The following is a 25970-nucleotide window of genomic DNA, read 5'->3' on the forward strand; positions in this document are numbered from 1 at the left end:
AGCTCTATTAAAAAAAAGAACAGCTTTAAAAACACTCACACACAACAAAACACTCACACAAAGATAAAATTAAATATATATTTTTCTTTTTAGGGTAATTTTTTGTCAGTTTTATCTGTGTTTTTCCATTTTTTAATTTGTGTGACATTGTGACCAGAAAAAGTGTCAAATATTTTTCTTTTGCTACTATTCTACACATAGTAAAAAAGGGGATTATTTATGTAATTTTGTTAAAAATTATTAAAGGCATCGACTTTAAATTATAATAGTATTGTATGAAAACAAGTTTTTATTTCTCAGTTTTTCTTTTGATCTCAGAACATTCAGTTAATCTATTAATTCCTTGTCTAGAACCTGATTTTATATATCATAACTAGAATTTTGTATTATAATTAAATGAATATTTATTTTTTTTTCAAGTAAAGTATTTCTCCCTTGATATTTCTCCTTCATATTAACGGTTTGATTTGGTTTTTATACATTTTGTTTGTTTTGATTATACCATTTGTCTAATTTCATAGCTTAACATTTTTTACCTTTCTATTCATTTTTTAAAATTGTTTATGAAACTACAAGCTAATCATCCAATTAAAGACACTGATGATGGATGAATATTTTGTTTGAAAAATACCAAGTTTATGATTTGAATAGGCCAACTGGATGAAAGGTGAGATGCCACACCAATCCGTTACAATACAAGGTGGGCAGAATTGTGACCTTCACTAGCCTCCAAAGAGGATAAAAGTAGCTCATCATACTTTTATTCTTTAATGGTTGTTATTAATCAAAATTATTCTGCGTCACAATAAATTTTAAGCTTGATTTAAAGTTGGGAATTGTTCTTTTACAGTTGTCGGGCTAACTGATCCAAAAACAAAATCGTTAATTTAATCCCTGTATCCAAACTAAATTTGAAAATTATATTTTCAAATCCAATTTAAAAGTAATATTAATATTCGGTTAATTATGTTCATATATTTTTAAAAAGTAGCTGAATAAAAAAACTACTTTTCACTGTGTTTGAGCCTTGATCCTGTAGAATCACTGACCAATCAGTCAGTGGCGATGCTAAAAAACTCACTCAATGGGTTATTTTGTTTTATGCCTTTAATTACTTTTTTTCTTAATTATACTTAATTTAGTTCTTTTTAATAATACAGTTAGTATTATTGTTAATTTTTTTTAATAAATTTTCTTTAATCTCTTTCTGCCTCATCTGTTTGTCAGCATTCTCATAATTAATTGATGAGACTGCTTGTGGAATATATTTTAACAGTTTTTTCATTCATAGTTTTATTTATTTACATATTTTAGATATATGTACTTATTCTTGTGATGTAATTATTTTTAAAATTCTAAACTAGATAAGATCTTTAAAAAAACAATGTTTTATCATTTGGCATCGAGCTTGAAAAAAGTCGCTCTTTAAAGCAGTGTATAGTATATAATAATTTGAATAAATCTTGGATTTTAATTTTAATAAGAGTATTTTTTCATTTTAAGAAAGTTTATATTTTAATTAATTGTAGGCCTCTATATAAGTTTACTAAATAGGAACAATTTCTAATTTTTTTTATATTTAATTTTATTATATTTTGTTAAGAAATCTTTATTCATTGTTTATTTATTTATAGGTATTCATTGATATATTTTCAAAAAAAGCCACCACCTTGGATATCTGTTTCATCTAATAGTAATGAAACTAAAAGAAGAAAATTATCTGAGGAAGTTGATTTTACAGATTTAGATTTGGCTAAGTGTTGTTATGGATTTCTGCAGTATTCTGCTGATCATTTTCGATCTTGTTGGAACTGGTCTGTTTTTATTGAACATTCTGTAAAACATGAAAACTGTGAGGTTCGATGGTGAGTTAATTAAATTTTTGTAAGCTATTTAAAATTTGCGATTTTTATTAGGTTGTCTTATGAATATTGTACTTGGTATATTTTCTGCTTGCTGTCATGTATAAATTACACCAGTCTGAATTTTGAAATTTTTTGTCAGATGATTTTTTTAAAAACTTCTTATATCTATTTTTTATGCGATTCCAAAAATAATTTTCATTTTTACCTTTCATGTCAGGATTTTATTTAACAAGAGGATTATTTTTATGAATCATTTTAACCCTTTGGGGGCAGTGATGCTTTATGTATGGCTGTGGGCGGAAGACATTTTCAAAAAAAAAAAATTTGTGGCAAAACTATTTAAAGTAACTTAAAACATACATTCATACATATAAACAACATATAACTTGTATTTTTGCTGAATTCTGCTGCTAATCTGGTTAAGGAACACTGATTAATTATCTCGCTGACAAAGGTTATGCGAATATGGCACAAGTCTCACTGAGCGCACTAGAATTTGCAAACTAAGTTGATTTTGGTTATCTCTTACATTGAGTTCTTTTCATTTAATAGACAGTGAATAATAATAGCGACATTGATTGTAATAAAATAATAATAATAATAGCAATTTTAAAGAAGTAGTGCACCTGGGCAGGGAATAATATAATATGGTTTTATTATAATAATAATATAAATATTTTTATTCATATTCTTGAATTTTTGTCTCAAAAATTTTGTTTGAATTTAAATGAAGCAATCTGAAAATGAAGTTTTGGAAGGAACAGTTTGTAAATAAATTGCTTAAAAAAGAGTGAAAAATACGAAAAAAATAATGCACGCAACTTGTTACATACGCACAGTCATTGAACTCATCTGGTAACTGAAATAAAAATGGTTCTCACCATTACGTTGTATCAGGAATTCCCATCTCAAAATGACTGAAAGAACATCTCCTGTCATCTCTTGGAATTTATGTGTAACTACATGAAGACAAATAGCCGGTCACTTTCTGAGACTCACGTATGCGTTTCCACCCTCCAGCATAAGTACAGGTAGCCCATATATGGGTTTTCACCCGCTAAGGGTTAATTGATAAAATAATTAGTATATTTAAACATCATTATACATAGAGATAATTATCTTACAAATATTGTTGATAAATATTATTAAACATTGTCTTAATATTTTGAGAACAGTGAAACAAAAAAAAGTTCATTAATTTATAAATTTTTTCTTAAGTGACTTCCTTTCTTCTTTTGCTTTTTCTGTACTGTCTCTATATAACATCCAACGTAGTAGTCAGCCATCATTGCTTCATTCCATTTTCCTTAGTACTGCTTTTCCATCTCCCTTATATCTTGGTGAAATTGTTCACCTTGCTTGTCACTAAAATGCCTGAGATTTTCTGGAAAGTAGTCGATGTGTTTGTACAAAAAGTGAATTTTAACACTCATTCTACAACCAAGCTTGAAGTTTTCCAACATTGTGTCAACAATTTCTTTGTAATTGTGATCGTTTTTATTCCCCAGAAAATTATCAGTAACAGATCTAAAGGAAATCCAGGCATCTTTTTCTCTCCCATTCATCGTATTCTGAAAATTGATGTCCTTCATCAATTTGCAGATTTGAGGTCTAACAAAAATTTTAGCTTTCAATTTCTCGTGTCTGGTGAAAGGAAATTTCAATTGATAGGTGTTAAAAGCCCAATATTGTTGTAGAACTGTTACAGACTGCTTCATTAAGCCCAATTTTATGTGTAATGGTGGAAGTAAAACTTTGTTGTCTATGAGCGGTTCATGCAAAATATTGTTGCTACCAAGCACTAAATGCTTTCTCTCTGGCCAAAATCTTACAATTAAAAAAGAGTTAAAGTAGTCTTCCTCAGTTAATTAGAATGAGGTGTGGGGTTCACGGTTTCACAGAAATGGTTAACAGTTATGAGTACTGCGAAGTAAGTCATGAAATTGAAGATGTCCAAAGAATCATAAAGCGAAGGTAAAATGTTGTGAATATATCACCAGTGGAAATGTCTACCAAGGCGCTTGTGCTAGTGGTATCCTGACAGCAGCCTAGCTAATGACTGAAATGTTTGAGAGTCAATAAGACAATCTCCGGTAAAGCCCGTCAGAGCTTGGAATGGAGTGAGTGTGGTGACTGGAATCGCCACAAGGCCAGGGTAGGATTTCCTAGAGGGGATTAGGATGTGTTTGTTGCTTAGATCCATTCGTAAAGTAACTGTGTACCTGAGAAAGTTACATTAATTTTAAAGATATTATTTAATTAATTCATTAATATTTATTTTAAATGATTTCAGGATGGTATGTCAGTGTGTTGCTGTAATATCATATATGAATGAAACCGAGAAGAATATTTTGATTAATAATTATTTAACAGATGATGAATTAAGGATGTGCATTTTAAAATACAACAGTTGCAAGTACAATGACAAACATTTTATTGGATTTATTTCTAGTGATGGTAATTTTGTTTACATTTTTTCTTTCATGTATTTTTCAATGACTAGTTTTTTTTAGACTAATGATTAATAGATAATGTATACCTTAAGGTTTGCAGTTGTTGCTTTTGTTTACATTTTTTTAACTATTGGTTGTTATTTTCAGAATCCGATTGTGATGAAACTATCAGTAATTATTCAGTTAATAAGGTTACAGAATCTGTTATTTCTGTTGCTGGAGTCACATTACCATTATTTAATGCTAATGTAGATAAGGTATTTATGTGTTCATTCTTTATTGTATTTGTTTATAGATAATCGCTAAACTTTTTTTTTGGAAAATTTATTAATAGTAAGTACTGTTAGAATTTTAATGATTAAATATTTTGACTTAGTATTAAAAGTTTGGGTTCAATTTATAGGGACCATAGATATAAAAAACATTAAATTGATTCTCCTTAAAACCCAGTCCTACAATTCTGATTATTCTAACTACGATTACTAAAATTTTAATATTGTATCTATTGTAAATTTCAAATGGCTCCCTCTTTTTCTTAAAGACAGGTAATTGATGATTTAAATCTGTTTTTTATAGATAAAATGTTATATAATGTTTTATTTAAAGAACATTAAAATTTCATTGCATTTTTATTATTTATTAGCAGACCTGGCAATGCTTCACTGTTGCTAGATTTGATTATATATATATATATATATGTTCTTTTAATCCATATATACATATATATATATATATATATATATATATATATATATATACGGATTAAAATAACACAATTGAAAGTTTAATAAAACATTAACAAAATGAACATTACGGAACTTCACAAAATTTACCTTTCCCTTCTCCTTTCCCCCTGTACTACCCCATTTTCATTTTTACCATATTTCCTTTCCCCAATTTTCCCTTTCATTGCCTTTTTCTTCCCCACTTCTGTTTCCTTTATTTCCCTTCCTAATGCTCTTTCCCCCTTTTCACTTTTTTCTACTTTTCTTTCCATTTTCACTTTTTTCTCCTTTTCTTTCCATTTTTAGCTTCTTCCCTTTTACCTTTCTTGAATTTTCCCTTTTCTGATTTTTCCTTTCTCCCTTTTCTCTGCACATAAATTGGTCCAGTAGTTTTTTTAGTCTAGCGAACACACATATTGGAAACATTGAAATGGAAACGTAAAATATTTAGTCTAGTATGTGTTACTTTTTTGTCCTACAGATAGCACTGTTTTTCAAGAAAAGCATGTTTTTACCTGTCATAGGTGTGTCATCTTAGGTATAGTAGATATATAAAAACACGTGCGTATTTGAATGCAGTGTTGTGTCAAAATTTCAAAGCAATTTGTGAAGTACTTTTAAAGATTAAGATTTTGAACAAACAAATATCTACCTGCATTTTTATTTATATAGATTAACTTCATTTTTTGACATTCTTTTATTTTTGTACCGATTAATTTACTTGTAGCAGATTTTTAATTTTATTTCCATATTGGGTTTGAATTTTTTAACAACTTTAGTTTTAATACAGCAGTATATTATAAAGTTTTTTGAGTATTATAGGAATTCCTGTATTAATTCATATTACATTTTTCTTTGTAAATTTACTTTACAGGTGGATGAAAATAATTTGATTCTTGTTCCATCAACATTGAATAATTTAAGAAATATTGCTCTTGGTGTAGCTATTGGTAAACCAATTTGTTTAACTGGACCGGTTGGTTGTGGGAAGACTGCATTAATTGAATTTTTGGCTACAGTAACTGGTGAGTGTTGAGTCACTATCATATTTTTTTGAGAGTATTTTACAGTTTATGGTTTTTTTTTCTCTTGTATTGATGTTGCAATGTAATGAGTGTTGAAATTTTTATCAGAGGTTGTCAGAGGCAGTTTGAGTTCACTAAAGTAGAGAAGTTTGTTATCTGTGAGAGGTGGCTGAAATATAATAATGCACATTGTATTTTGACTGTCTGGGTGGGAATGTGTTGTGTGATGTGACATTCATTTTGGATCACTTCATTCATCTCCTGGTATTTCTCATCGGCTACAGAAACTGTGAGGTTTATCCTCAATATTCAGTTCAATATTCCGGCTTCTGATGTACAAAATTTTATCGCCTACCTACTCATATTAATTTAATCATAGTTTTATCAACGTAAAAGGGTTTTAGATGATGAATGTTCCAAGCGTTCATTTTCCCACTGTTAAATTTCAATCTCTGCATATTGTATTAGAAGTGTTGAAATAGCATCACTGACAGAAAGTGAGAGGACATTGGTGAATGAGTTTTGGGATGTTAGTAGTAGGAGAATGAAACTACAAGGCGTTAGCACCTGTTGCTTTATACAACATTCTGTTCTCACATTATGTTCCAGTGTACATTATATTTCAGCAGTCCCTTGTAATAATGACTTCCTAATTTGACCATTGAAATAGTTATTCATCTTTTTTATTATTTATGTGTTCTCATCTCTCGGTATACTGTTGTCTGTTACATGACATAAGGATTGATTCATAAGGATATTTAGCTCAAATTAACATTTTATTTCTTAAGAACATTGTGTATAATATGGTGTTTGTATCATCATGTAATCCAGAAATTCTGGGTTGAGTACCAGTCAGGTATGGTATTTTCACATGCTATAAAATTCATTATTATCTATCTCATAGTAACTATTGTTGGATGTCAGCCTTGTTGTTATTGTATGAATAAAGAATAAGTTAACTATTAAGGTGCCGCAGTTAAATTTAAAGATAAAATCTCTTACCTTGTATTTTCAAAACTTTTTTCACAACTTCCTCATTATCAGTCTACATTTTTCATTACTGCATAATTCAATTTAAAATTAAAATATGAGGAATTATTTCCTTAGTCTTGTAAATTTAAAAATTCTTCTGCGTATTGTAAGCGGGTTTATTTTCACGTATTATGAGAAAGTTTGGGTACGTATAATTTTAATTACCAGTAGCCTTGAACTACTTAGAGAGCACTAAAATATTTCTCAGTATTTCTCATATATTTGTTTTTGTGATTATTTTGAATAATCCTTACATGATTTTTTATTGAGTACTGATTACTTACTGCATTGAGGAAACAAAAAGTGAACTGAAAAATACATTATCTTTCATAGATGTGTTTCTCATATCAAATAATTCACACGTTTTATGAGAGGGCTGTTTAACACAAACTCAGGGCATTCAACTTAAAAGAGGCCCCATCACTTAGTTTAGTCTATAAATAATAGTTTATTGGCAAATCTTACATAACAATTTACAGAAGGTATTGATAATGATGTCCATCCACTTCTATGCACTTGTCAACATGTTTGACCATGTTCCTGGCTACTCTTGTTTGTTGTACCCTGTCTATTTCCTGTACGGCATAAGTAATGTTTATCTTCAATTCCTGCAGGATGTGGATTACTCCTACAAATAATTTCTTTTAAGTAACCTCACAGAAAGAAGGCTGGATTAGTCAGATCAGGGGATTTTGGTGGTCATAACCCTTTAGAAATGATTCTTCTATTGAAAAAATGCTGCAGCATCTCCATAGTGAAGTGCGAGCTGTACAGCAAGTGGCACTGACCTGTTGCAACCAGCAGTCACACTTATCCTGTTATAGTAAAGCTATGAACTTAGATAATTTCTTGGTGCACGGTAGCATCCACAGTTTTTTCAAAAAACAAGGGTTCTATAATTTGTCATCTTGAAACTGCACACCATATTCCTGTTCTTTTGTGGGTGTAGAGGAGATTCAAACAAAATATTCAGGTTTTCATTACCCCAGATTGGGTAGTTCTGGCTAATAACACATCCATCGAGATGAAACCACACTTCATCCTTAAACACTTGATAAAAAATCCCAGTATTGCTTCTAATCAGTTCTAATCAAGTTCTTGAATCATTGGCAGTAGTGAACCCTTTTTGCATAATCAGCATTAGTTTGATCATGGAAAATGTGTGTGATACATAAAACATTTCAGCATTTTCCTCACTGCAGTATGGGCTGAACCTAGTGAAATGTTCTTTTTCCGGCTTAGCCTATGCAAAGATTTATGAGAACTTGTAATTGCCACATTAATGACCTGTACAACCTGCATCATTAAAACTGACTTCTTTGGGCATCTTTCTGGTCTTACACCGAACCTGTTTCACATAATTATTTAACTAACAAATGAATAACAATTTTTTTTGGTACTTCCTTTTAAAATTTGTCCCTGAACTTTCACTGACAAATGACATGAATTTTGTCACTAATTAAGTTTCTAATTAAGCTAATTTAAGTTGTTGGATTTCTTGAATACAACATGTTCTTCAACGGTTAACTGCACTTTAACAAACAAAAACATGATTGCGCACCTTGTTCAAAAGCCAATGCTCAACACAGACTGGCAGTACTTAATTGTGCACTTCAATGCAGTCCTCCCCACTTCAGCTCCAGTCATACCAACATTACATTATTTTACTCATCTCTTACCAGTATATACATTTTAATAGAAATATGGATTTAGTATAAACTATTGAGTGATGGGGACTCTTTGAAGTTGAAAACTCTGTAGTATTTACATCCTTCATCTTTCAGGTCATTTTTAAGTTGATTACACTCCATTGATTATTGTAGTATATGTAGCATACTTTTTTATATTGTGTGGTATAAATTTAGATTCTATGTGTATGTATAAAAAAATGTTGTCAGTTTTAACAAAATAAAGGATTAGCTTTTGCTTTGTGTGGATTCTTGTTAATCTAAGTTATAAACATCACATTCTTTTCTCGGTCTTAAATTGTTCAATTACAATATATCAAAGATAATGTAAGATCCTTTTATCTAGATTTTTCTTGTAATTGTATAATCTAAAGCCTGGTACTTAGTCTGTACAGCTTTAATAACTCGCCTTTACAGCTTTGTTATACGATTTGAAAATTATGTTCTCAAGCATTGTCATCATTAAAAGAGTTGAGATACACATTTGAAAGTGGTGATTTTAAAACAAAAATATTTTAAGCTATTTGTAAACTCTTTATTGTGTAATATACTTTGACTATATTGACATAAATACACGAGTAAATAAGTACAGAATGTTGTTTCCTGAAATAAGGACAAAATTACATGTTTTTGTGTCTCTTAGCTTGTGTTTTCCCCTTAGATTATATTTTTTTGAGTATTAGTCATGGATTAGATATCTTATCTTCAAGAGACTATTCAGAATATCTTTCTGTGAATTCAAAAACAATTGCAGTATAATAAAGGGAAGGATACTACGATCAATACAAAAGTAACTTAGTAGTACATATCATGAAACCGATGAGGAAAGTACACTTTTATCAGTTATTTAAAATAACACAAGAACAGGAATTTTGAATTCTTTTGATAAATCACAAAACCCAAATAAAATTTAGAATTCTTTCAAAATTTCCTTCAGTACTTCATTGAAGTTTTAGTCTTTATTTTTTAATAAATAACTCTTAAATCAAATTGTAAAATTTAACAAGCTTTAAAATGAAGAAATTCCTTTAAAAATCATTAACAGAACTTGATAGTATAGAATTAAAATTATGTATTTTGTTATGGTAAATGATTGAGAAATTAGAAATTATTCTAATTTATAATTATTAAAAAATTAATATGTATTTTAATTAAAACCTTGTTTTTTCTAGGATAAGAACCTTTTTTCATAATTATGCATTATCATTCACAGTGTGCAAGATTTCTGAATATCACATGTTCTCAATTGTACCTTTACGCAATAGATATGTGGGTGTTGCATATATATAGTATTATTGTTTTAGTTTAAGGTTTTTTATTTTTTTTTCTGCAAAGCACGTTTCATGTCCTAGTTAGTTCTTGAAGGCATTTTACTGCTCCATAACTTTTGATAATTACTGATGTTATGTATTCTCCATCTAGCTGAATCTACTCTTATATTGGGTTGCACTCTATTTATTAATGTGTTAATATGGTTTTTTTATCGTTTTATTGATCGATTATTTTTCTAAAATTATTAAATATAAATTGCTTACTTACAAAATATTGGAACTTTTTCTTTCATAAAATCTTTCAGAGCCGATCAACAACATCTTCTTTCATGGAGTTACTGGTAGTGTTGATGTTAATAGCAGTTGTATCAGTAATACTAATAGCATTAACTCTACTGAAGAAGGTGCTTGCAATTAGCTCTGAAAAGTTGTATGGAAGAAAAAGTTATTTAAAAGCAAGTCATTTAATTAATTTATATGTTATGACATTTCATCATCCTTTTTAACTAATGAATCTTATTATAGTAGCAACAGTTAGTTTATTCTTCACGTGACTATTTTTTTTTTTTTTTAGGACGTATTGGTGTACCAGAGCTGTTAAAAGTACAGTTAGGTGAAGAGACAGATGCTAAAATGTTGTTGGGTGGATATTGTTGTTCTGAAACACCTGGAGAATTTATTTGGCAACCCGGTGCATTAACTAGGGTAAAGTTCTGAACACTTATTTAATGCATATATTTTGAGTGTGTGTATTACTCATCATATTGAAATTATTTTTCTGTTTTAAATTATATTTTTGATTTAGTAGGGTCAATCCATTTGAAGTGACCCAAGGGTGGTTGCTTGAGCAATTAAAAAGAAATTGAAATTTACCATTTGTTTCCTATATGTTTCAGGATGTTAAAACTATTTTTTTAAAATTCTTTATTTAAGCAGTTTACCTGTGGTGGCCATTTTTATTTTAGTGCGCATCCTGTTTTTGTGATTGTAAGGGTTTCCAGAAAAATTGTAACTAAAAACTTATTGATTCTGGAAGGATGAAGCAAAAAGCAATTTTTTCATATTTTCTCAAGGTAAAAGATTGGTCCAGTGGTTTATTTACGTATCTCTTCTTCCTATGAGAAAATTACCAATAAATTTGAACATGAAAAACTGTGAAATTTCACTTTTGGTAATTTTTTCAAGAGGCAGGGATGGCATACCCAGCTTAGACTCATGCCCAGGTTGGAGCCGTGGCTGGGGAGGGATGTCCTGGTGGGATGGGGCCAAGTTAAATTGTAATCTTGAATGGGTGACACCTGAAACCGCTGTCCAGTATCCAGTATGTGTTGCAGAGTTTAAGGGAATGGCTAAACATGGAGAAGCTGATTGCAGACATTCTAAAGGGGAAGGAAAAGGATTACAGGGAATGTGGGGGGGGGGCAGATGCCCGAATGGAAGATGTAGGGGATGAATTGGTCAAGCAACCAGCTTATGTTTTTTTGACCCTAAATTAGATTGAATTAGATTTCACTTAATTAGATTGACCGTAAAAAGAATTAGTAATTGACGTATATTAATTTGTCAGTTTAATTTTATTATCACTAATTGTTTACATTTTTTTTACAGGCTGCTATGGAAGGTCATTGGTTAATATTAGAAGATATAGATTCAGCTAGCAGTGATGTGGCTGCTGTATTATCATCGATGCTAGAAACTGGAATATTAAATGTACCTGGTTTTAGAGACAGTATTACTGTAGCTCCTGGTTTTCAACTGTTTGTTACATACAGGTATTAAAAATAAATAATTTATTTTTATATATGTAATTATATGTTTAATAAATGACATTATTAAATTAACGTACTTAAAATTTCATAATCGGTTTCTCAACTGACTTTTTGTTTCATTAATATGTTTTATTTATTTTAATAGTATAACGTATTCCATTTTTTTAAAACTTTAAATGTTACAAGTTAAGTTAGTTTTCATAAGCACAGTTATACCAAGTAACTGAATGCAAGCATCTGAAACTTTACAACACACCGTCTATGGATCGTACTTGACAAATATCGTAGTCATTTGTGTCAGGCCAAAAACTTTTCGAATGGTCAAAGTACAACTATAACTAGTATTTTAGCAACATTTTTAGAAAAAATGTGCAACAATTGTTGTCTTTTCCGAAGATCCCAATCAAAAATAGTAATCGAAATATAAATAATATTACAAAAATTTTTAAAAACTTGCTTTATACTTTTAGTCATATTTTAATTAAATTATTATCATACATTGGATGAGTTTAATTAGTAGGTCAATTTGGATATATCAAAAGATATATATATATATATAAGTGATGACTGAATGTCAAATTTGAAACCACAAAAACTCCTGTACCAAGTAATTTGTAATTTTTTTTATGTCTTAACAGCTATCAGTTTTGTCAACTGTAACCCCAAAAACCCCACATAGCCGTTTCGGAGATTTTGCAATTTTTACACCTGTACCCTTGATTTCCACCCTTATTTTACCCCTATATGGGGGGATGTTTGCAAAAGTAATGGTGAAATATTGTATTGTCACCCGACCTTAGTAACTGTGCAGAATTTCATCAGTCGACAATGTTAGGAAGGATGTTAAGTATGCAAGATTTGGGGACAAACATGAAATAAAAACATTGTGAGTTAAAAAAAAGCTAGTAAAAATTGTAAATTTTAAAAAAATAGCCTTTTCCTGAAAATGGAAGACATCAGTATGTTTTGTGTTTTATCATTTTCATCGGGGTTCAAAGAAAAAAATAATGATTTATTAGTTATATTTAATTATAATTTTTTTTTGTAGGTCAGTTACTACTTCTGCTGGTGAATATAAGAAGCAGACTACAGCGACTGAACTTCTTAACAAGTTATGGCTACAGATTACAATCGAACCACTGTCAGAAGATGAACTCGTTACAATTGTACAAAGAAAGGTATTATTTTTTTTTTTTTTCGCTAATTAGAAAAAAAAGTGTTTATTATTAAAGTTGTTTGAGAAAACAACTAACCAAAACTAAGTTACGTTGTAGAATAAATTGAAAACAAACTATTTAAATTACTTTTATTGATAAAAAGAGGAAAACATTTTTTTGATTAAAGGATACTTGTGTAATCCATAATTATTAACATCTCAGGTACCTTATTTATGAACCAGTTTTCACTTTTAAAATTACATTATGGATTTTAAAATTTGTGTCTTAGAATATTTACACTAAAGTTAATGAGTGACTTTACTTATCTGTTTGGTTCATTTTCACTGATAGACATTTTTTAACACATCATTTATAGATTTTAATAATTTGAAATAAAAACCTCAAATCATGCACAGCATGGCAGGCTGGCCACATGTTATAGTTACATCTCATCATTTAAGAATTAAAGAGAATTTTGATTGTCAGCAATTTAAGTAAAAATGTTAACCTTTTTAAAATTAAAAACAGAGGGATTTTTTGCTTAATAGTAATGGTAAAAATTCAGTGAAGCAAAATAAAATAAAAAGTGCTGTCTGGTTAGTTTTTAAAAAAAATTAACGAACAAATGTTATATTAATAGAAAATTGACTTATACAGGGTGTCCCATATAAAACGCAAGCCAACCTTATATTGGTAGGTATTGAAATAATAAAAAGGCATATGTTAATGTAATTTTTATTATTACCATCCATTTATTTGGTGAGGCGAGTAATCGGTCTTTGATTTCAGTGACTGTATCTGTATTCAACACTGATGCAGATATTTTGTGTTCCTTGTTATTAACAGAACCGGTCTCACTAAATTTTGCAACTAACCTTAATACTGATGTTTTGTTAGGAGCTGGTTTATCTGGGTACTTATGGCGAAACAAATCTTGCACTGCAACCACTGATTTCGTACTGAAGTACGGCTCAACAATCAAAACACGTTCATCTAGCGAAAACACCATCTTGTCTCTAGCAATACAGTGAAAGTTATGATTGCATTGTTGTTACTGTCGGTAGTGTTCTACTGCGTCGCCGCGATGTTCAGATGTTGGACGAGTCCATTTCAGTAATGAGTAGGGGAGTAAGCTTGACTTTTGAAATTTCATGGATAAGTGTTTGATGGGTTGCGTTTTATATGGGACACCCTGTATATATATCACTATACCAACTCTTGAATCTGCAGTAAACAAAATAAAATACTGTACTATAGTTTCAGATTTATTCAGTAGTAAAGCTAACCAGTCATAAAAATTGTTATTTTTTTATTTGTCAACAAATGTAGTTGAAAAAATTGTATTTTATATTCAAAAGTGTACAGTATTGTATTTTGTCAAGTTGAAACTCATCTTTCGCATCATATATTATTTTCACTGTTTGCAAATGATTAATATCACTTGTTTTTAATTAAATAATGGTATTTACGTTTTGATGAAATTACATAAAGCAGAAGAAAAAGATACAATCGTTAAGACAACTCAAATAAAGCCAAATGCACGCTGAAAAAACTTTAACACTTAAAAAAAACAATTTATATATTTTTCATTAATTATTTACTTAACAATTAAACAGAATGAATAATCATGAGAAATGGATTTTTTTATTGGTTTAGCTTTCAAAAGTTCTCATAAAAGAAGAACCCCTTTAAAACACTTACTTTTTACTTTGTCATATCCTTGGTAATACTTGAATTTATTTGTTTCATTTTTTCTTATAACTTTAAATATTGTGTTGTTTTTATGTAATAAATTAGATTTTTGTTAAAATTTTATTAAACATTTTCATCCCACTAGAATCTGTTCTTTATTCTAATGTTCATGTTTCTCAGGTTACTCCTTTGGTTGTGTTTGCCTATAAAATTAAAGAAAAGGAAATAAAAGATTGAATAAAAATTAAACTGAAAGATTGAAATTAGGGTCTTTTGAAAATGAACAATAAGAAGAAATCTGCCATTTTCTTTGGCATGGGCCACTGCTCTAAAGATGGTGGATGTAGTTTACCCACCATTCATTTATTCATGTGGCTACAGATGTGTTTCTTTCAAGCCCTGTGGTAAGTCTACTAGTGGACAGTGGTGAGCCATCTGTTTGGAATAGATGAACCAAATGATCTTCTATGTAGCCTGCATTAAAGCGCAACCAAATCATCCTACCTTTCATTTGGTGTTCTCCAACCAGCATGTTAATTGTTATGAGGAATGGCCAAAATTTATTGATATGCTAGCCATCAGAGCCATTGCTTTTTCTTATTTCAAAATATTCAGTTACCTCCAGTACCACCAGTTCCTCAACATTATCATTCCACTTCTTGGTCTTTGCTTGTGAATTATTGCTTTATTCTTGGTCAATATCAAAAAAGGACACAAACCCTGTTATCCTTCGAAAAATGTTTTGAATATTGTAAATGGCTTCAATCCAGATGCTATAATTTATACAGACAGGATAATTCTGTTGTGGTTTTGTAGTTGGCAATTGTTTTCGGCAGTAGCTGTTTGTGATGAACAAGGCCTTTAATTTACTTAGCTCAACATTCCGACACTACTTGTCTGCTCAGATTCCATGAGTGCCTTCCAAGCCATTATGATATTTATGCCAGACACTCTGTTGTCTGTGATATACATCTATCATCTCTGAAATTATTCAGCGTATCACAACTGAGTTTCTGCTGGATCCCCAACCATATTGGAATTTCAGGCATTGAGAATGCTGATTGTGCAGCAGAAGAGGTTTGTTTGCAGCCTCGTTTTACTAATTGCATTGTTTCAAATAATCTTGTCTGTGTTTTTAAAGAGTGTGGTTCATGGTAAATGGAATGCTACAATCCATAATAAACCTTGACCAGTTAAGGTCACTGTGTCACCCTGCAGCTCTTCATGTAGGAATAACCATCATGAGAAGGTTATTGTTTGCCGTTCATGAATAGGACATACTAGGCACGCTCATGGATATCTGATGACTCAGACTGATGCACCCGTTTATGTTCAGAGCAACTGCCAACTCTTAGTTCACCACGTGGTAATGGACTGTGTATCTTGTGCGGTTTTACATCGGAAATTTAATTTTGGGACTAACATCAAAAGTATTTTAAGAAACGATTTGACTATGTTATTGAATGTCTAAGAATTTCTTAAGACCATACATCTGGATTCAAAAATTTCATTATTCATACAACCTTTTTGTCTATTTATGCCATTTGTTGTATATGTATATTTAATATATACATTTATATGTTTACATATTACTTGTATATAATCTTTAGGTTAATCTCTTAAGTTAAATTTTTTATTATATAAATATTATGATCAGATGCTATTGATGACATTTTGTTTTGCGCCCAGGAAAAAAAATCAATATGTTAATATTTAACAAACATTAAGATTTTTATTATTTTTTCTAAAGGTGAATTTGAGTCGTGTAAATTTTGCTTATGTTGTCTAGAAAAATTGAAACACTCATTTGAACTGTGGTTGCACAGTAGGAAAGTTTGGAGAGGTTAACAAACCTGAAAGTGAATGCTGATATTTGACAGTACATCAGACATGTCCATATTTTTCTAAACATTTTCTTACTTTTGTTATTCTGCTATGTCATTTTTATGACAGTTTTGTTGTCATTTTGGATTATTTTATTTAATTTTAATTTTTAATATTAGTGTTATATTTTTTTGTTAGTACACTCTGACTTGTCTATAAATACTTTTTTATCTTCAGTTTCCAGTGCTGAATACTGTTGCTACTCGTTTCGTGTCAGTCTTTTTGATGTTTTCATCTGGAAGTCATGAATCTTCATCTCAGGATGATAATATGTCTACTGAGGATGATGTAATTGATTTAACTATATTAAATGGTCGTCTTGTTTCTGTCAGGTATTTTGTTATTTTTGTTTATTTATATTTTTTCAAACAATTTGTTGAAATCTGTGATTTATTGAAATTACAGGGGTGATATTTAGTGATTAAAGAAGCAAATGCAACAGTGGAAAAACTATTAATAGAATAAACTGAGACAGTCTGAAGTTCAAGTTGGCATCCCTAATGTAGAAAATATCATCCTTTCAATAAGAATTTCCATTATTATAACAGCACCTCTTTTGTTTATCTTAAAATGTTGGCTTAGCTTGAAACATTTACCTTAGAAGAAAGGGTGCTATGGTAAGATTTTTGTTTTCTGAAGGCATAAAACCGGCTTAAATTCATTTATGATCTTTAAAAAAGTATGATAAAAAGTGTTTTAACTATGCAAATTTTTATAAGTGGGTCGAAAATCAAGATCGGGCAGAACAAGTGCCACTAATTTTCATTATAGCGGAAGACCAATGGAAATTTTGACTGACGCCTTGTAAAATTGCATTAATGATCTTATTTGTAAAGACAGACACATGAAAATTCAAGAAATGCTGAAATTTGTTGTATGAGTATTGGCCCTGTGTTTGTTCCATTATGTATGATAACCTGAATTACCATAAAATTTGTTCAAGGTGGGTACCGAGACGATTGATTAAAAATTACAAAGGAAGACCCCCCCAATTCACAATTTTCAAAATTTAAACAACGGTTTCTACTTGAAGTCAGTGCTATTTTAGATTACATAATAACGTATGATGATTTATTTTTGAGCTGGAATCACAATGTTAGAATATGGAATGGAAACATCCAAATTTGCCTGCCAGGAAAAAATTCAAAACCTACCTTAAAATGATGTTAATATAATTTTGAACTATAAATTTCCAATTATTGCGATTATTTGGTAAAACAATATACAGTCAACAGCGAGTACTATTATGACGAGATAAAAAATAAAGTAATTCTTGCAATAAGGAGGAAATGTCATGATTCCCTCTCAAGAGGCACAATTTTTCTGCTTAATAATGCCTGCCCCGTATACTACTTAAAAAATACAGGACGCTATTAATAGTTGGGTCAGGAGTTGTTGCTACATCCACCTTTCAGTCCTATCTTGCACCATCAAAATTTTTGGTCCTCTCAAAAAGTTTATGTGGCAATAAATTTGGCAACAATGACTGGATCAGGAGTGTGGTACAAGAACAGCTTGGCAGTGATGTGAACAGTTCTGTACTACTGGAATAAAAAAATGCTCACAGAAAGATGGGATAGGTGTATGAATGTAGCTAGGTATTATGTTGAAAAGTAGTGTATTAGTTTCATTGTTGTTGAATAAATAATAATTTTTCTTTAATCATTTGTCTCTAAATTGGTAAATTCTAAATCGTTGAAATATATTAAATATGACTGGCTGTTAGCATTTTTAGTTTTATTTCATACCTTTTAATTTCTACTGTACTTCTTAAGTTATTTTAGTTGTTGAGTGGACTATCAGGTTGTATGGTGTACAGTTCTAGATCCACTTGTCTGGGTCGTTGAGTTCGACTCTCTAATCCAGTTGTGGCTGCCCAGTGGCTTCTGCATTGTGGCATATGCCGATGATGGGTTGCTGCTGATTGAGGGTAACTAGCGTGCTTAGATAGAAATCAGAGCGGCACAGGCGTGCCAAGGTTGTGAAGTCTTAAGCATAAGATGGTTTTCAGTGTGGAGAAGACCACTATGATGTTTCTTAAAGGTCATATAGCTGCGACCCGTCACCCATGGGTTGTGTTGGACGGCCTACCGATTAGATATGTCACCGTTCAGAAATATCGGCGTCATCCTTGATGAGAGGCTTCAATTCAGGGAGCACCTTTAGTTTGTTGCAAGGAAGGCTATTGATGCCTTCTTTGGTGTTCGTAGAGTCAGCCATCCCGATCGGGGGTTGAATTACTGTACCATGCGTATTCTTTACGAAGGTGTCTGCAAGACCATAATGTTGTACGCTGCGCCCGTCTGGGCTCATCATTTACATTTCCAATGTTATAGGGACATTTTGTTGCGAGTCCAGTGTCTTCTATTGCTAGCTGTTGTCGGGGGCTACAGAACTGTCTCGAGAGAGGCAGTTTCTGTGATCACCGGCATAAAACCCATTGACATTCTAGCTACGGAACGTAGCAAGCGGTATGTTTCTAAGAAGGAAGGCCTTCTTACTTCTGGGTGTTTGTGAGAAATTGAAGATCAAGATTTTGACTCTTGGCAGGGTAGGTGGAACGATTCTTCTACTAGTCGATACACGCACGGTATATTTCTAGATGTTAGCGAGCTGCGAGCAATTAGGTGGGTCTCTCCCAATCTGTACACAACTTAATTCCTTTCAGAGCATTGTGCATTTAGGAATAGTTTGGCTAGATTTGGTTTAGCTGATTCGGGCCTATGCTCGGACTGTAGAGTCGATAACACTGTGGACCATGTTCTTCATGTTTGTCCCTGGTACAAAGCGGAATGTACCAGAGTTGTTAGGGAGCTCGAGAGAGTGGATTGATTCCCTTCTTGATCTGTGAGTCAACTGGGAAGACTCGCAGAGAATGGTCTACTGTGACTGGCTTCCTCCATCTCATCTCGCTAAGCAGGATGAAAGGGGTGTAGTAGGCCCCGGATGGCCAGAGACCTCCTGGGCAGTTTATTGGCTGGAGGTAGGCGTGTTGGCATCAAGCTGCAGTTATTTAGTACAGAAATGGTGATTATTTATTGTTGGCAGAACGATGACTGCACTGCTGAGGGTATGGGTTACCATACAGCCGTGAGGTGTAGCATTGCTTTGTCGAGGGCAGTTTTGGAATGAGCAAACATCACTGTCAGCAGGATGACGACTGTACTGCTGATGGCATGGACTCCCATGCAGCTGGGAGGTGTAGCGACATCTCAGTGGTGGTAGTAGTGAAAGTAAATGTCATGTGGGACTCTGCGATGGAGCTGCGTAGTAGGTCTGTCCGCTTCTCCCTGGTAGACCAGACTGGAGTCCATAAATGAAACCAAGTCAAGGATATGAACTGAAAGTCTGAGTTCACTTAAGGGAACTAGGAATAAATTTCATTTTTGAGAACAATATTTTTGGTGATATCTTATTTATTCTTTTGCCTTGAATATTATGAGACATTTATGAAATTGGCTCTGTAAAATGGAGAACTAGGTATGGGGTTCATGCTTCGTGAACTCGGTTAGCTAGTTCAGAGGGCAATGATGTCGGACATTCTAGATGTCCGGATGAGGCCTGCAGCGAAGTTAAAAGCGGAGTTTAAAAATCAACAATGTAAATGTCTACCGAGGCTTTTTCATTGGTGGCATCCCAAAGAGGCTTGGCTCATTACTATGAGATGTAAAAGTTAGAGGGTGAAAGACGACTCCTGTTAAAGTTCATCTTGGCTACGAAGGGAGGGAGGAGGTGTGGCAACCAGAAGCGTCACAAGGCGGGTGTCTTCCCTACGGGGTTAGGATGTATGATGTACTACTATTTTACCTTTGATAAAGATGTTTGTTATGTTGAATCTTCTTTTTCCTTTTTTGGCCTTTGTGGGCAAAATGTATTAAAAATTCTGTTGATAGAAGTAGACATGTTTGTATTTAGTAAATTTTAATAACGTCAACAAAAAATCGGCCCCGTGTGTATGTATTGTAATTGTAAATGTGTTTTTTATGTTATGGATATACGAATTGCATTTAAGTAGAAGGTGTATAAAAGGAATATCAGTAAGAAAATGTTGGAAGGCAGTTTTTTGCTCAGTGTTATTTACAATGTGTACTGCAGGTAGTCTATTAAGTGTCTGTGATAAATGCAGATGTACAAGAATAGAATAGTAAAGCTGCAAGACCAGGAGAGGACAAGAAAGGAAGAATCAGTCAAGGGTGTAGGCTGTCCGTATTGAATTTCTTTATAGAAAAAGCAACAAAAAATTAATAGAAATTTCTGAAATTCACAATTTAAAACCAAAATAATCTTATATTTTTATTGTTTTTTTACGTAAATCTAAAGAAAGTCAAGAGAGTTACTGAAGAGTATGGATTGGCTGCGGGAGGTAGAAGAAATTATGTGTTGTGAAAGTAGGAAAATAATGAATATTGAATAACCAGAAATTAAAGGAAAGTAATGAATGATTTGAAACGCAGAATAGCACAGAAAATTTTTATCAACAAATTTTATATTCGATTAGAATATAAAATTTTATTAGGTGCATGCCATTATCTTTACAATTGCAGTTATCTAAGGCAAATGAAATTTCCCAAAAACTTCCCACTCACAACATAACCAGCATGCTACGCTTAATGGAGAAAGAGAAAGTAGAGAGTAAATTTATTTTCAGTTTATTAAGTATACTGTTGTGAATCAGTGAGCCAAGCCTACCAAAATGCAGGTGATACCTACTCTACTGACAGATTCTTGCTCAGTCTAAATAGGGAGTGATTGCAGCCAGTTATACAAACTGAACGTTGTTATTTTCAAGGAATAACCTCTGGTGCCACCTCCCTTAAATTTAAAAAATTTAAGTAATAAATTTGTGTATCTATGTATATAAATTCTATGGAAAATTGTAATATATATATATATATATACATATATATATATTATATCATTATAATATTACAGTACTGCAATGAACATTACACATGGTTTAATTTCAATTTTTAAACGTTAATTTTTATTTTAATTAGCAATTTAATAAAATGAATTAAATCATAACCGAAGATGCGGGATCTCGTGAAAGTACTATCATGATAAAATTAAGTTAAAAAAGTCTTATTTCAATATTCTGTAGTAGAATTTAAAATATATGTATTCTGCCTCATCTCAGTTGGATAGTATAAAGTAATAGAATGTTTAAAAAAATATGTGTGTATGGATTCTAGTCTTTTTGTGGCAGTGAAAATTGAAAAACCAGAAAAGAAAATTACGGTTTTTAAAATGCGCTTTTATGAAATAATGTTGAAAATTGAGTTGATAAAGTTCAAAATAGAGTTTTTAATCTAAAATGGAATTAAAGATTCCGTTTGGCAAGTTGTTTACAGAACTAATGACAGTAAACCAAAGGTTTGAGAATATAAATTGTACATGTAGCAAATAAATTTTAATCTTAAGATTTAGTATAGAATGGAAAGGAATGAAGTACCCGTCATGTTACTCTTTGATGCAGTTGCAGATTTTAGACGGGTTCCCTTATGACATTAAGACTAAAAAATTATTTAAAGGAATATGATTTCTTAATGAGTGCATATATTGAGAAATGCATTATCTTCTGATTTGCTAAATTATTAGATTCTGCTGATTTTTAAGAATAAATAAATTTTATACTATTTTATAAAAAGGTAAATGCACTTTTGAAAATGTTATTATTTTTTCAGGGATCTATTAAAATGGTGTGTACGTTCTGTGATAAACTTTGATGTATCTTCAAAAGAATCTGCTCTAAAAGTACTTCAAGATGCTATTGACATATTTTGTTGTAGCATTTCTGATTCAGGTAAAAGTCGTTTATAAAAAAATAAGCTCATATACCGTTATTGATGTTTGTATTTTATCGTTAATTGGTTATTTTGTTGAAGAATTAGGATAGTAGAAAATGTATCAACAGCTCCATACAGCTTGTTCATAAATTATCATGGTGAAATTATTGGATTTTTTCATCATGTGATTTTAGAATTTGTCTGCAACTTAAATTACCTATTCTGTGCCTGTAGTCGCACCATTACTTTATTTGTGTGATGCTCCTAATTTTAAGATTTAAGTGATGACTGCAAATCTCTTCAGTTCTCGTACATTTATTTAATAATAGAATTTTTGAGTAGTTGAACCTTAATGTGATATTCTTTTGGAACACTTTTGAACATTTAGTTTGAAAAATTTACTATTAACATTTTCTTGATTTTTGATTGTTGAAATTGTTAAGGCAATATTTTGGATTTCAAATTATCCCTTAATATTGTGAATCTTGTATAAATTATTTGATTATATAATGCAGTATTACATTGCATATGATTGTACTGAAACCATGTAGTTGAAAATAATCTGACATGAGATAAAAGTCACTCTTGAAATTGGTGGAACTAAGAATAATAAACATCTTGTAGCAAGCTGATTTGGGATAGTAATACCCTTGTTTACTTCTTTATCAAGCTGAATATACAATTGTCTGTCAGCGTGCTGAGCCGTTCAAAATGCAAAAAATATTTAGTAGAATCTTCACTCTGTTCATCTCACAGATAGGCTGTGCAGTGAATATTATTATTCTCTGAGAAAACAGTTTGTTCTGATCAGTATTTCTTGTACTTCAGTTCTTTTAAATGCGTCTTAGCCATTAGACAGACAGCAGCATATTTTGTCAAACAAGTTAATGTATTTCTCTTTGCTTGAAAAAATGTGCTGTTTAATATAAGAAGTAAACAGAACCCCAAAACAAAGATTTCTGGGAAGTAAAATCATTAAACCAATCTGATCCTAATGTTGTAATTATTATTTAAAAAACTTTATTCATTATCACCAACTAAAAATAGAAGGATGTAAAACATACTGTAAATATAATATTTACACTTGCATAATATATTCATTCTAGTGTAAATAATTACATTTTCTTTAATAGAATAATTACATTTTTCTTTATTATAGAATAATTAATTGTTCTGTCAAATTTAGAATATCTTTATATTGAATTGTTTTTAAGCATGTTATTGAAAGTAATGATGTTATGAAAGTTGTAGTTGACAACTACGAGTTACAGTAATTACATTTTTATCTATTGTTGATAACAGTTGAATATAAAAAATATCTTATGTATTAATTTTCTGATAAAAAATTCTTTCAGATTTTATATTATTATTGTTGTATAATCTAAGTAGTTATTTAAGAGTGGCACTTGAAATTCATACTGTATCTAATCTTATACTATTTAAATATTTATTGTAAACTTCAATTAAAAAAAAAAGACAACTCGTACTAAGACAGCTTCAAGCTACTGATATTCAATTTTTTTCTTGACGCTTCATCAATTGGATTTTCCGGAACTTTGTTTCTGCACATGTCAACTCCAGAATAGTTTATTTTTCTTCAGCTTGTTTGCACCTTCTTCTTCAGTCCAGTTCAGATCGGACTATCACGACATGTGGATCGTCCTCGTCACTCTCTCTCTCATATAGGTTCAGTTCAAATCGCCACGATGTGTGGATGCTTGCGACTCACTCTCATTTGTCCCCCATGGACATTCTCTCTCTCGCCTTTGTGCATTCTCATATATCGCCCATGGACATTCTCAGTCGTCGCCTTTGTGCCTTCTGACTCGTCGCCTTTGGGCATTCTCACTCGTCGCCTTTGGGCATTCTCACTCGTCGCCTTTGTGCATTCACACTCGTCGCCTTTGTGCTGAAACTATTCGTCAGATCTGTTCTTTCAACTCCGCATCTTCATCTCTGGAAAACTCTCATTTTGTTACAAATCACTCCTCTTCCATCTCATTATTGTCTAGTTTTCCTCCTGCTGATTCGAAATCCATGATTTAACTTATGCTCATTTGTTTTCTTTCTAATTAGAGTCCAATTTCTTTTGGCAAATACGAGTTGTGCTATCGGGACTGCACTTAAGTGAATAAATGGTTTTTTTAAATTAAACTTGAAATTGAAAGGCATAAGGTATGATGAACTTAATGTTCATCAATTTTAATGATAAAATAATTGTTTAACATAATAAATAATGAAAATTGAACTTGCCTGTAGCGCACAAATATTAGCAAGAGATGAACTCGTGAATGAAGGTAAATGAATACATACAGTAATCCTGGGCGTAGTCTGCAGTGGTGTATCAGGAATGCAGGGGTGAGACATGGTTTAGAGGTTGAGCAGGACGTGTCATCTCAAAAATGTAGCAACGAGTTTGGAGAGATTCTGCATCTATGAAAATGTAGTAAGCAGCTCGAGAAAATTCGGCGTCGATAGAATTGGCAGTATGTAGTGATTGAAACACTTTCCACAGAAACGTAATATAGTGAATTTGAAGAATAACTTAACAAAGAAATGAGGCTGACGAACATAGAAAACTGTGAAATCACGAAAAACTGACGAGTAGAACTAGGGAAAATTTTGACAGAGAAATACCGCAACATTTATAAGAGTATGAAGACGACGAAAGTGTTAACATTATACGAGAGAGAGAAAGAGAGAGAGAACATCGAAGCCTGGTCCTCCACTGGAGGACCAGGATCCGCACAACGTGAAAGTCAGGACTAGAATGACCAGAGCTGGCATGGTGAGAGGTAGGGGAAGCGAACAAAGTAATGGACAGAAGAGTATGTGTGTGTGTGTGTGTGTTGACAACAAGAGTAGTGTCTAAGTGTTAGTATGAGAACTATTAGAGAAAACGTGTGGAATTCGAGAACGAAGACAACAAAAATAATTTACAAGCAAGCAGACCACTAAAGAATTATGTAAGGCTGATAAAATAAATTCTGAATACGGAAGTTGAAGAAATGACATCAGGGCAGACAAAGAGAAATGGACTTCTAGGAACTATGACAATATTGAAATTGGTGAGAACAAAAATACTTAAGAAAAAAAAAAATATATTAAGACTAAACAGCAATAAATAATGCGAGATATGAAATACGTTGACACCAATATGATGATGCAATCAGCAAGTCAAACTGGAGACTGAGAGAAATTGATATCGAAAACAAACCCAAACAACCTATTTAAAAATACACGTAAATAATCTTCCAAAAATGCAAAATAAAATTACCAAGCCTGTAAACTGCAAGACTCGACCATAACCTTGAATTCATTGGAATAAAAACAACTTTACGCGTTGGCGTAAACAAGCATCAATGAAAAAAAATTTTATTTTAATATTAATTTTACCAAACCTTTTCTTTTTAAATTGCTTCTTTTTTATTTAGAAGCTTAGACGTAATGTGTTATGATCATAACAAAGCTTTTATGTACAAGTATTGTGTATAGAATTGCACACAAGTAATTTATTTAGAGATCCTGAGAATGTATTAAATAAAATCTTTCAATCATCAAGTATTGATAACGAAAGAGAATAATATCTGTTGTTTGCTGTATTTTTTTTTTTTTTTTTTTTT

The 25970-nt window shown here is 31.4% G+C and overlaps 1 protein-coding gene across 1 annotated transcript in view; it reads left to right on the forward strand.

Moving 5' to 3' along the window:
- LOC142331549 (midasin) overlaps positions 1 to 25970 on the forward strand; it is a 640891-nt gene that overhangs the window by 1760 nt on the left and 613161 nt on the right. Inside the window, exons 3-11 of the mRNA XM_075377535.1 lie at positions 1635 to 1865; positions 4159 to 4322; positions 4466 to 4575; positions 5918 to 6068; positions 10634 to 10764; positions 11668 to 11831; positions 12877 to 13006; positions 16739 to 16893; positions 22246 to 22364. Of these exons, the coding sequence (XP_075233650.1) occupies positions 1635 to 1865; positions 4159 to 4322; positions 4466 to 4575; positions 5918 to 6068; positions 10634 to 10764; positions 11668 to 11831; positions 12877 to 13006; positions 16739 to 16893; positions 22246 to 22364 (1355 nt within the window). The remainder of the gene's footprint in view (positions 1 to 1634; positions 1866 to 4158; positions 4323 to 4465; positions 4576 to 5917; positions 6069 to 10633; positions 10765 to 11667; positions 11832 to 12876; positions 13007 to 16738; positions 16894 to 22245; positions 22365 to 25970) is intronic.

The sequence above is a fragment of the Lycorma delicatula genome, chromosome 10, assembly GCF_047948215.1.
Source record: "Lycorma delicatula isolate Av1 chromosome 10, ASM4794821v1, whole genome shotgun sequence".
NCBI lineage: Eukaryota > Metazoa > Arthropoda > Insecta > Hemiptera > Fulgoridae > Lycorma > Lycorma delicatula.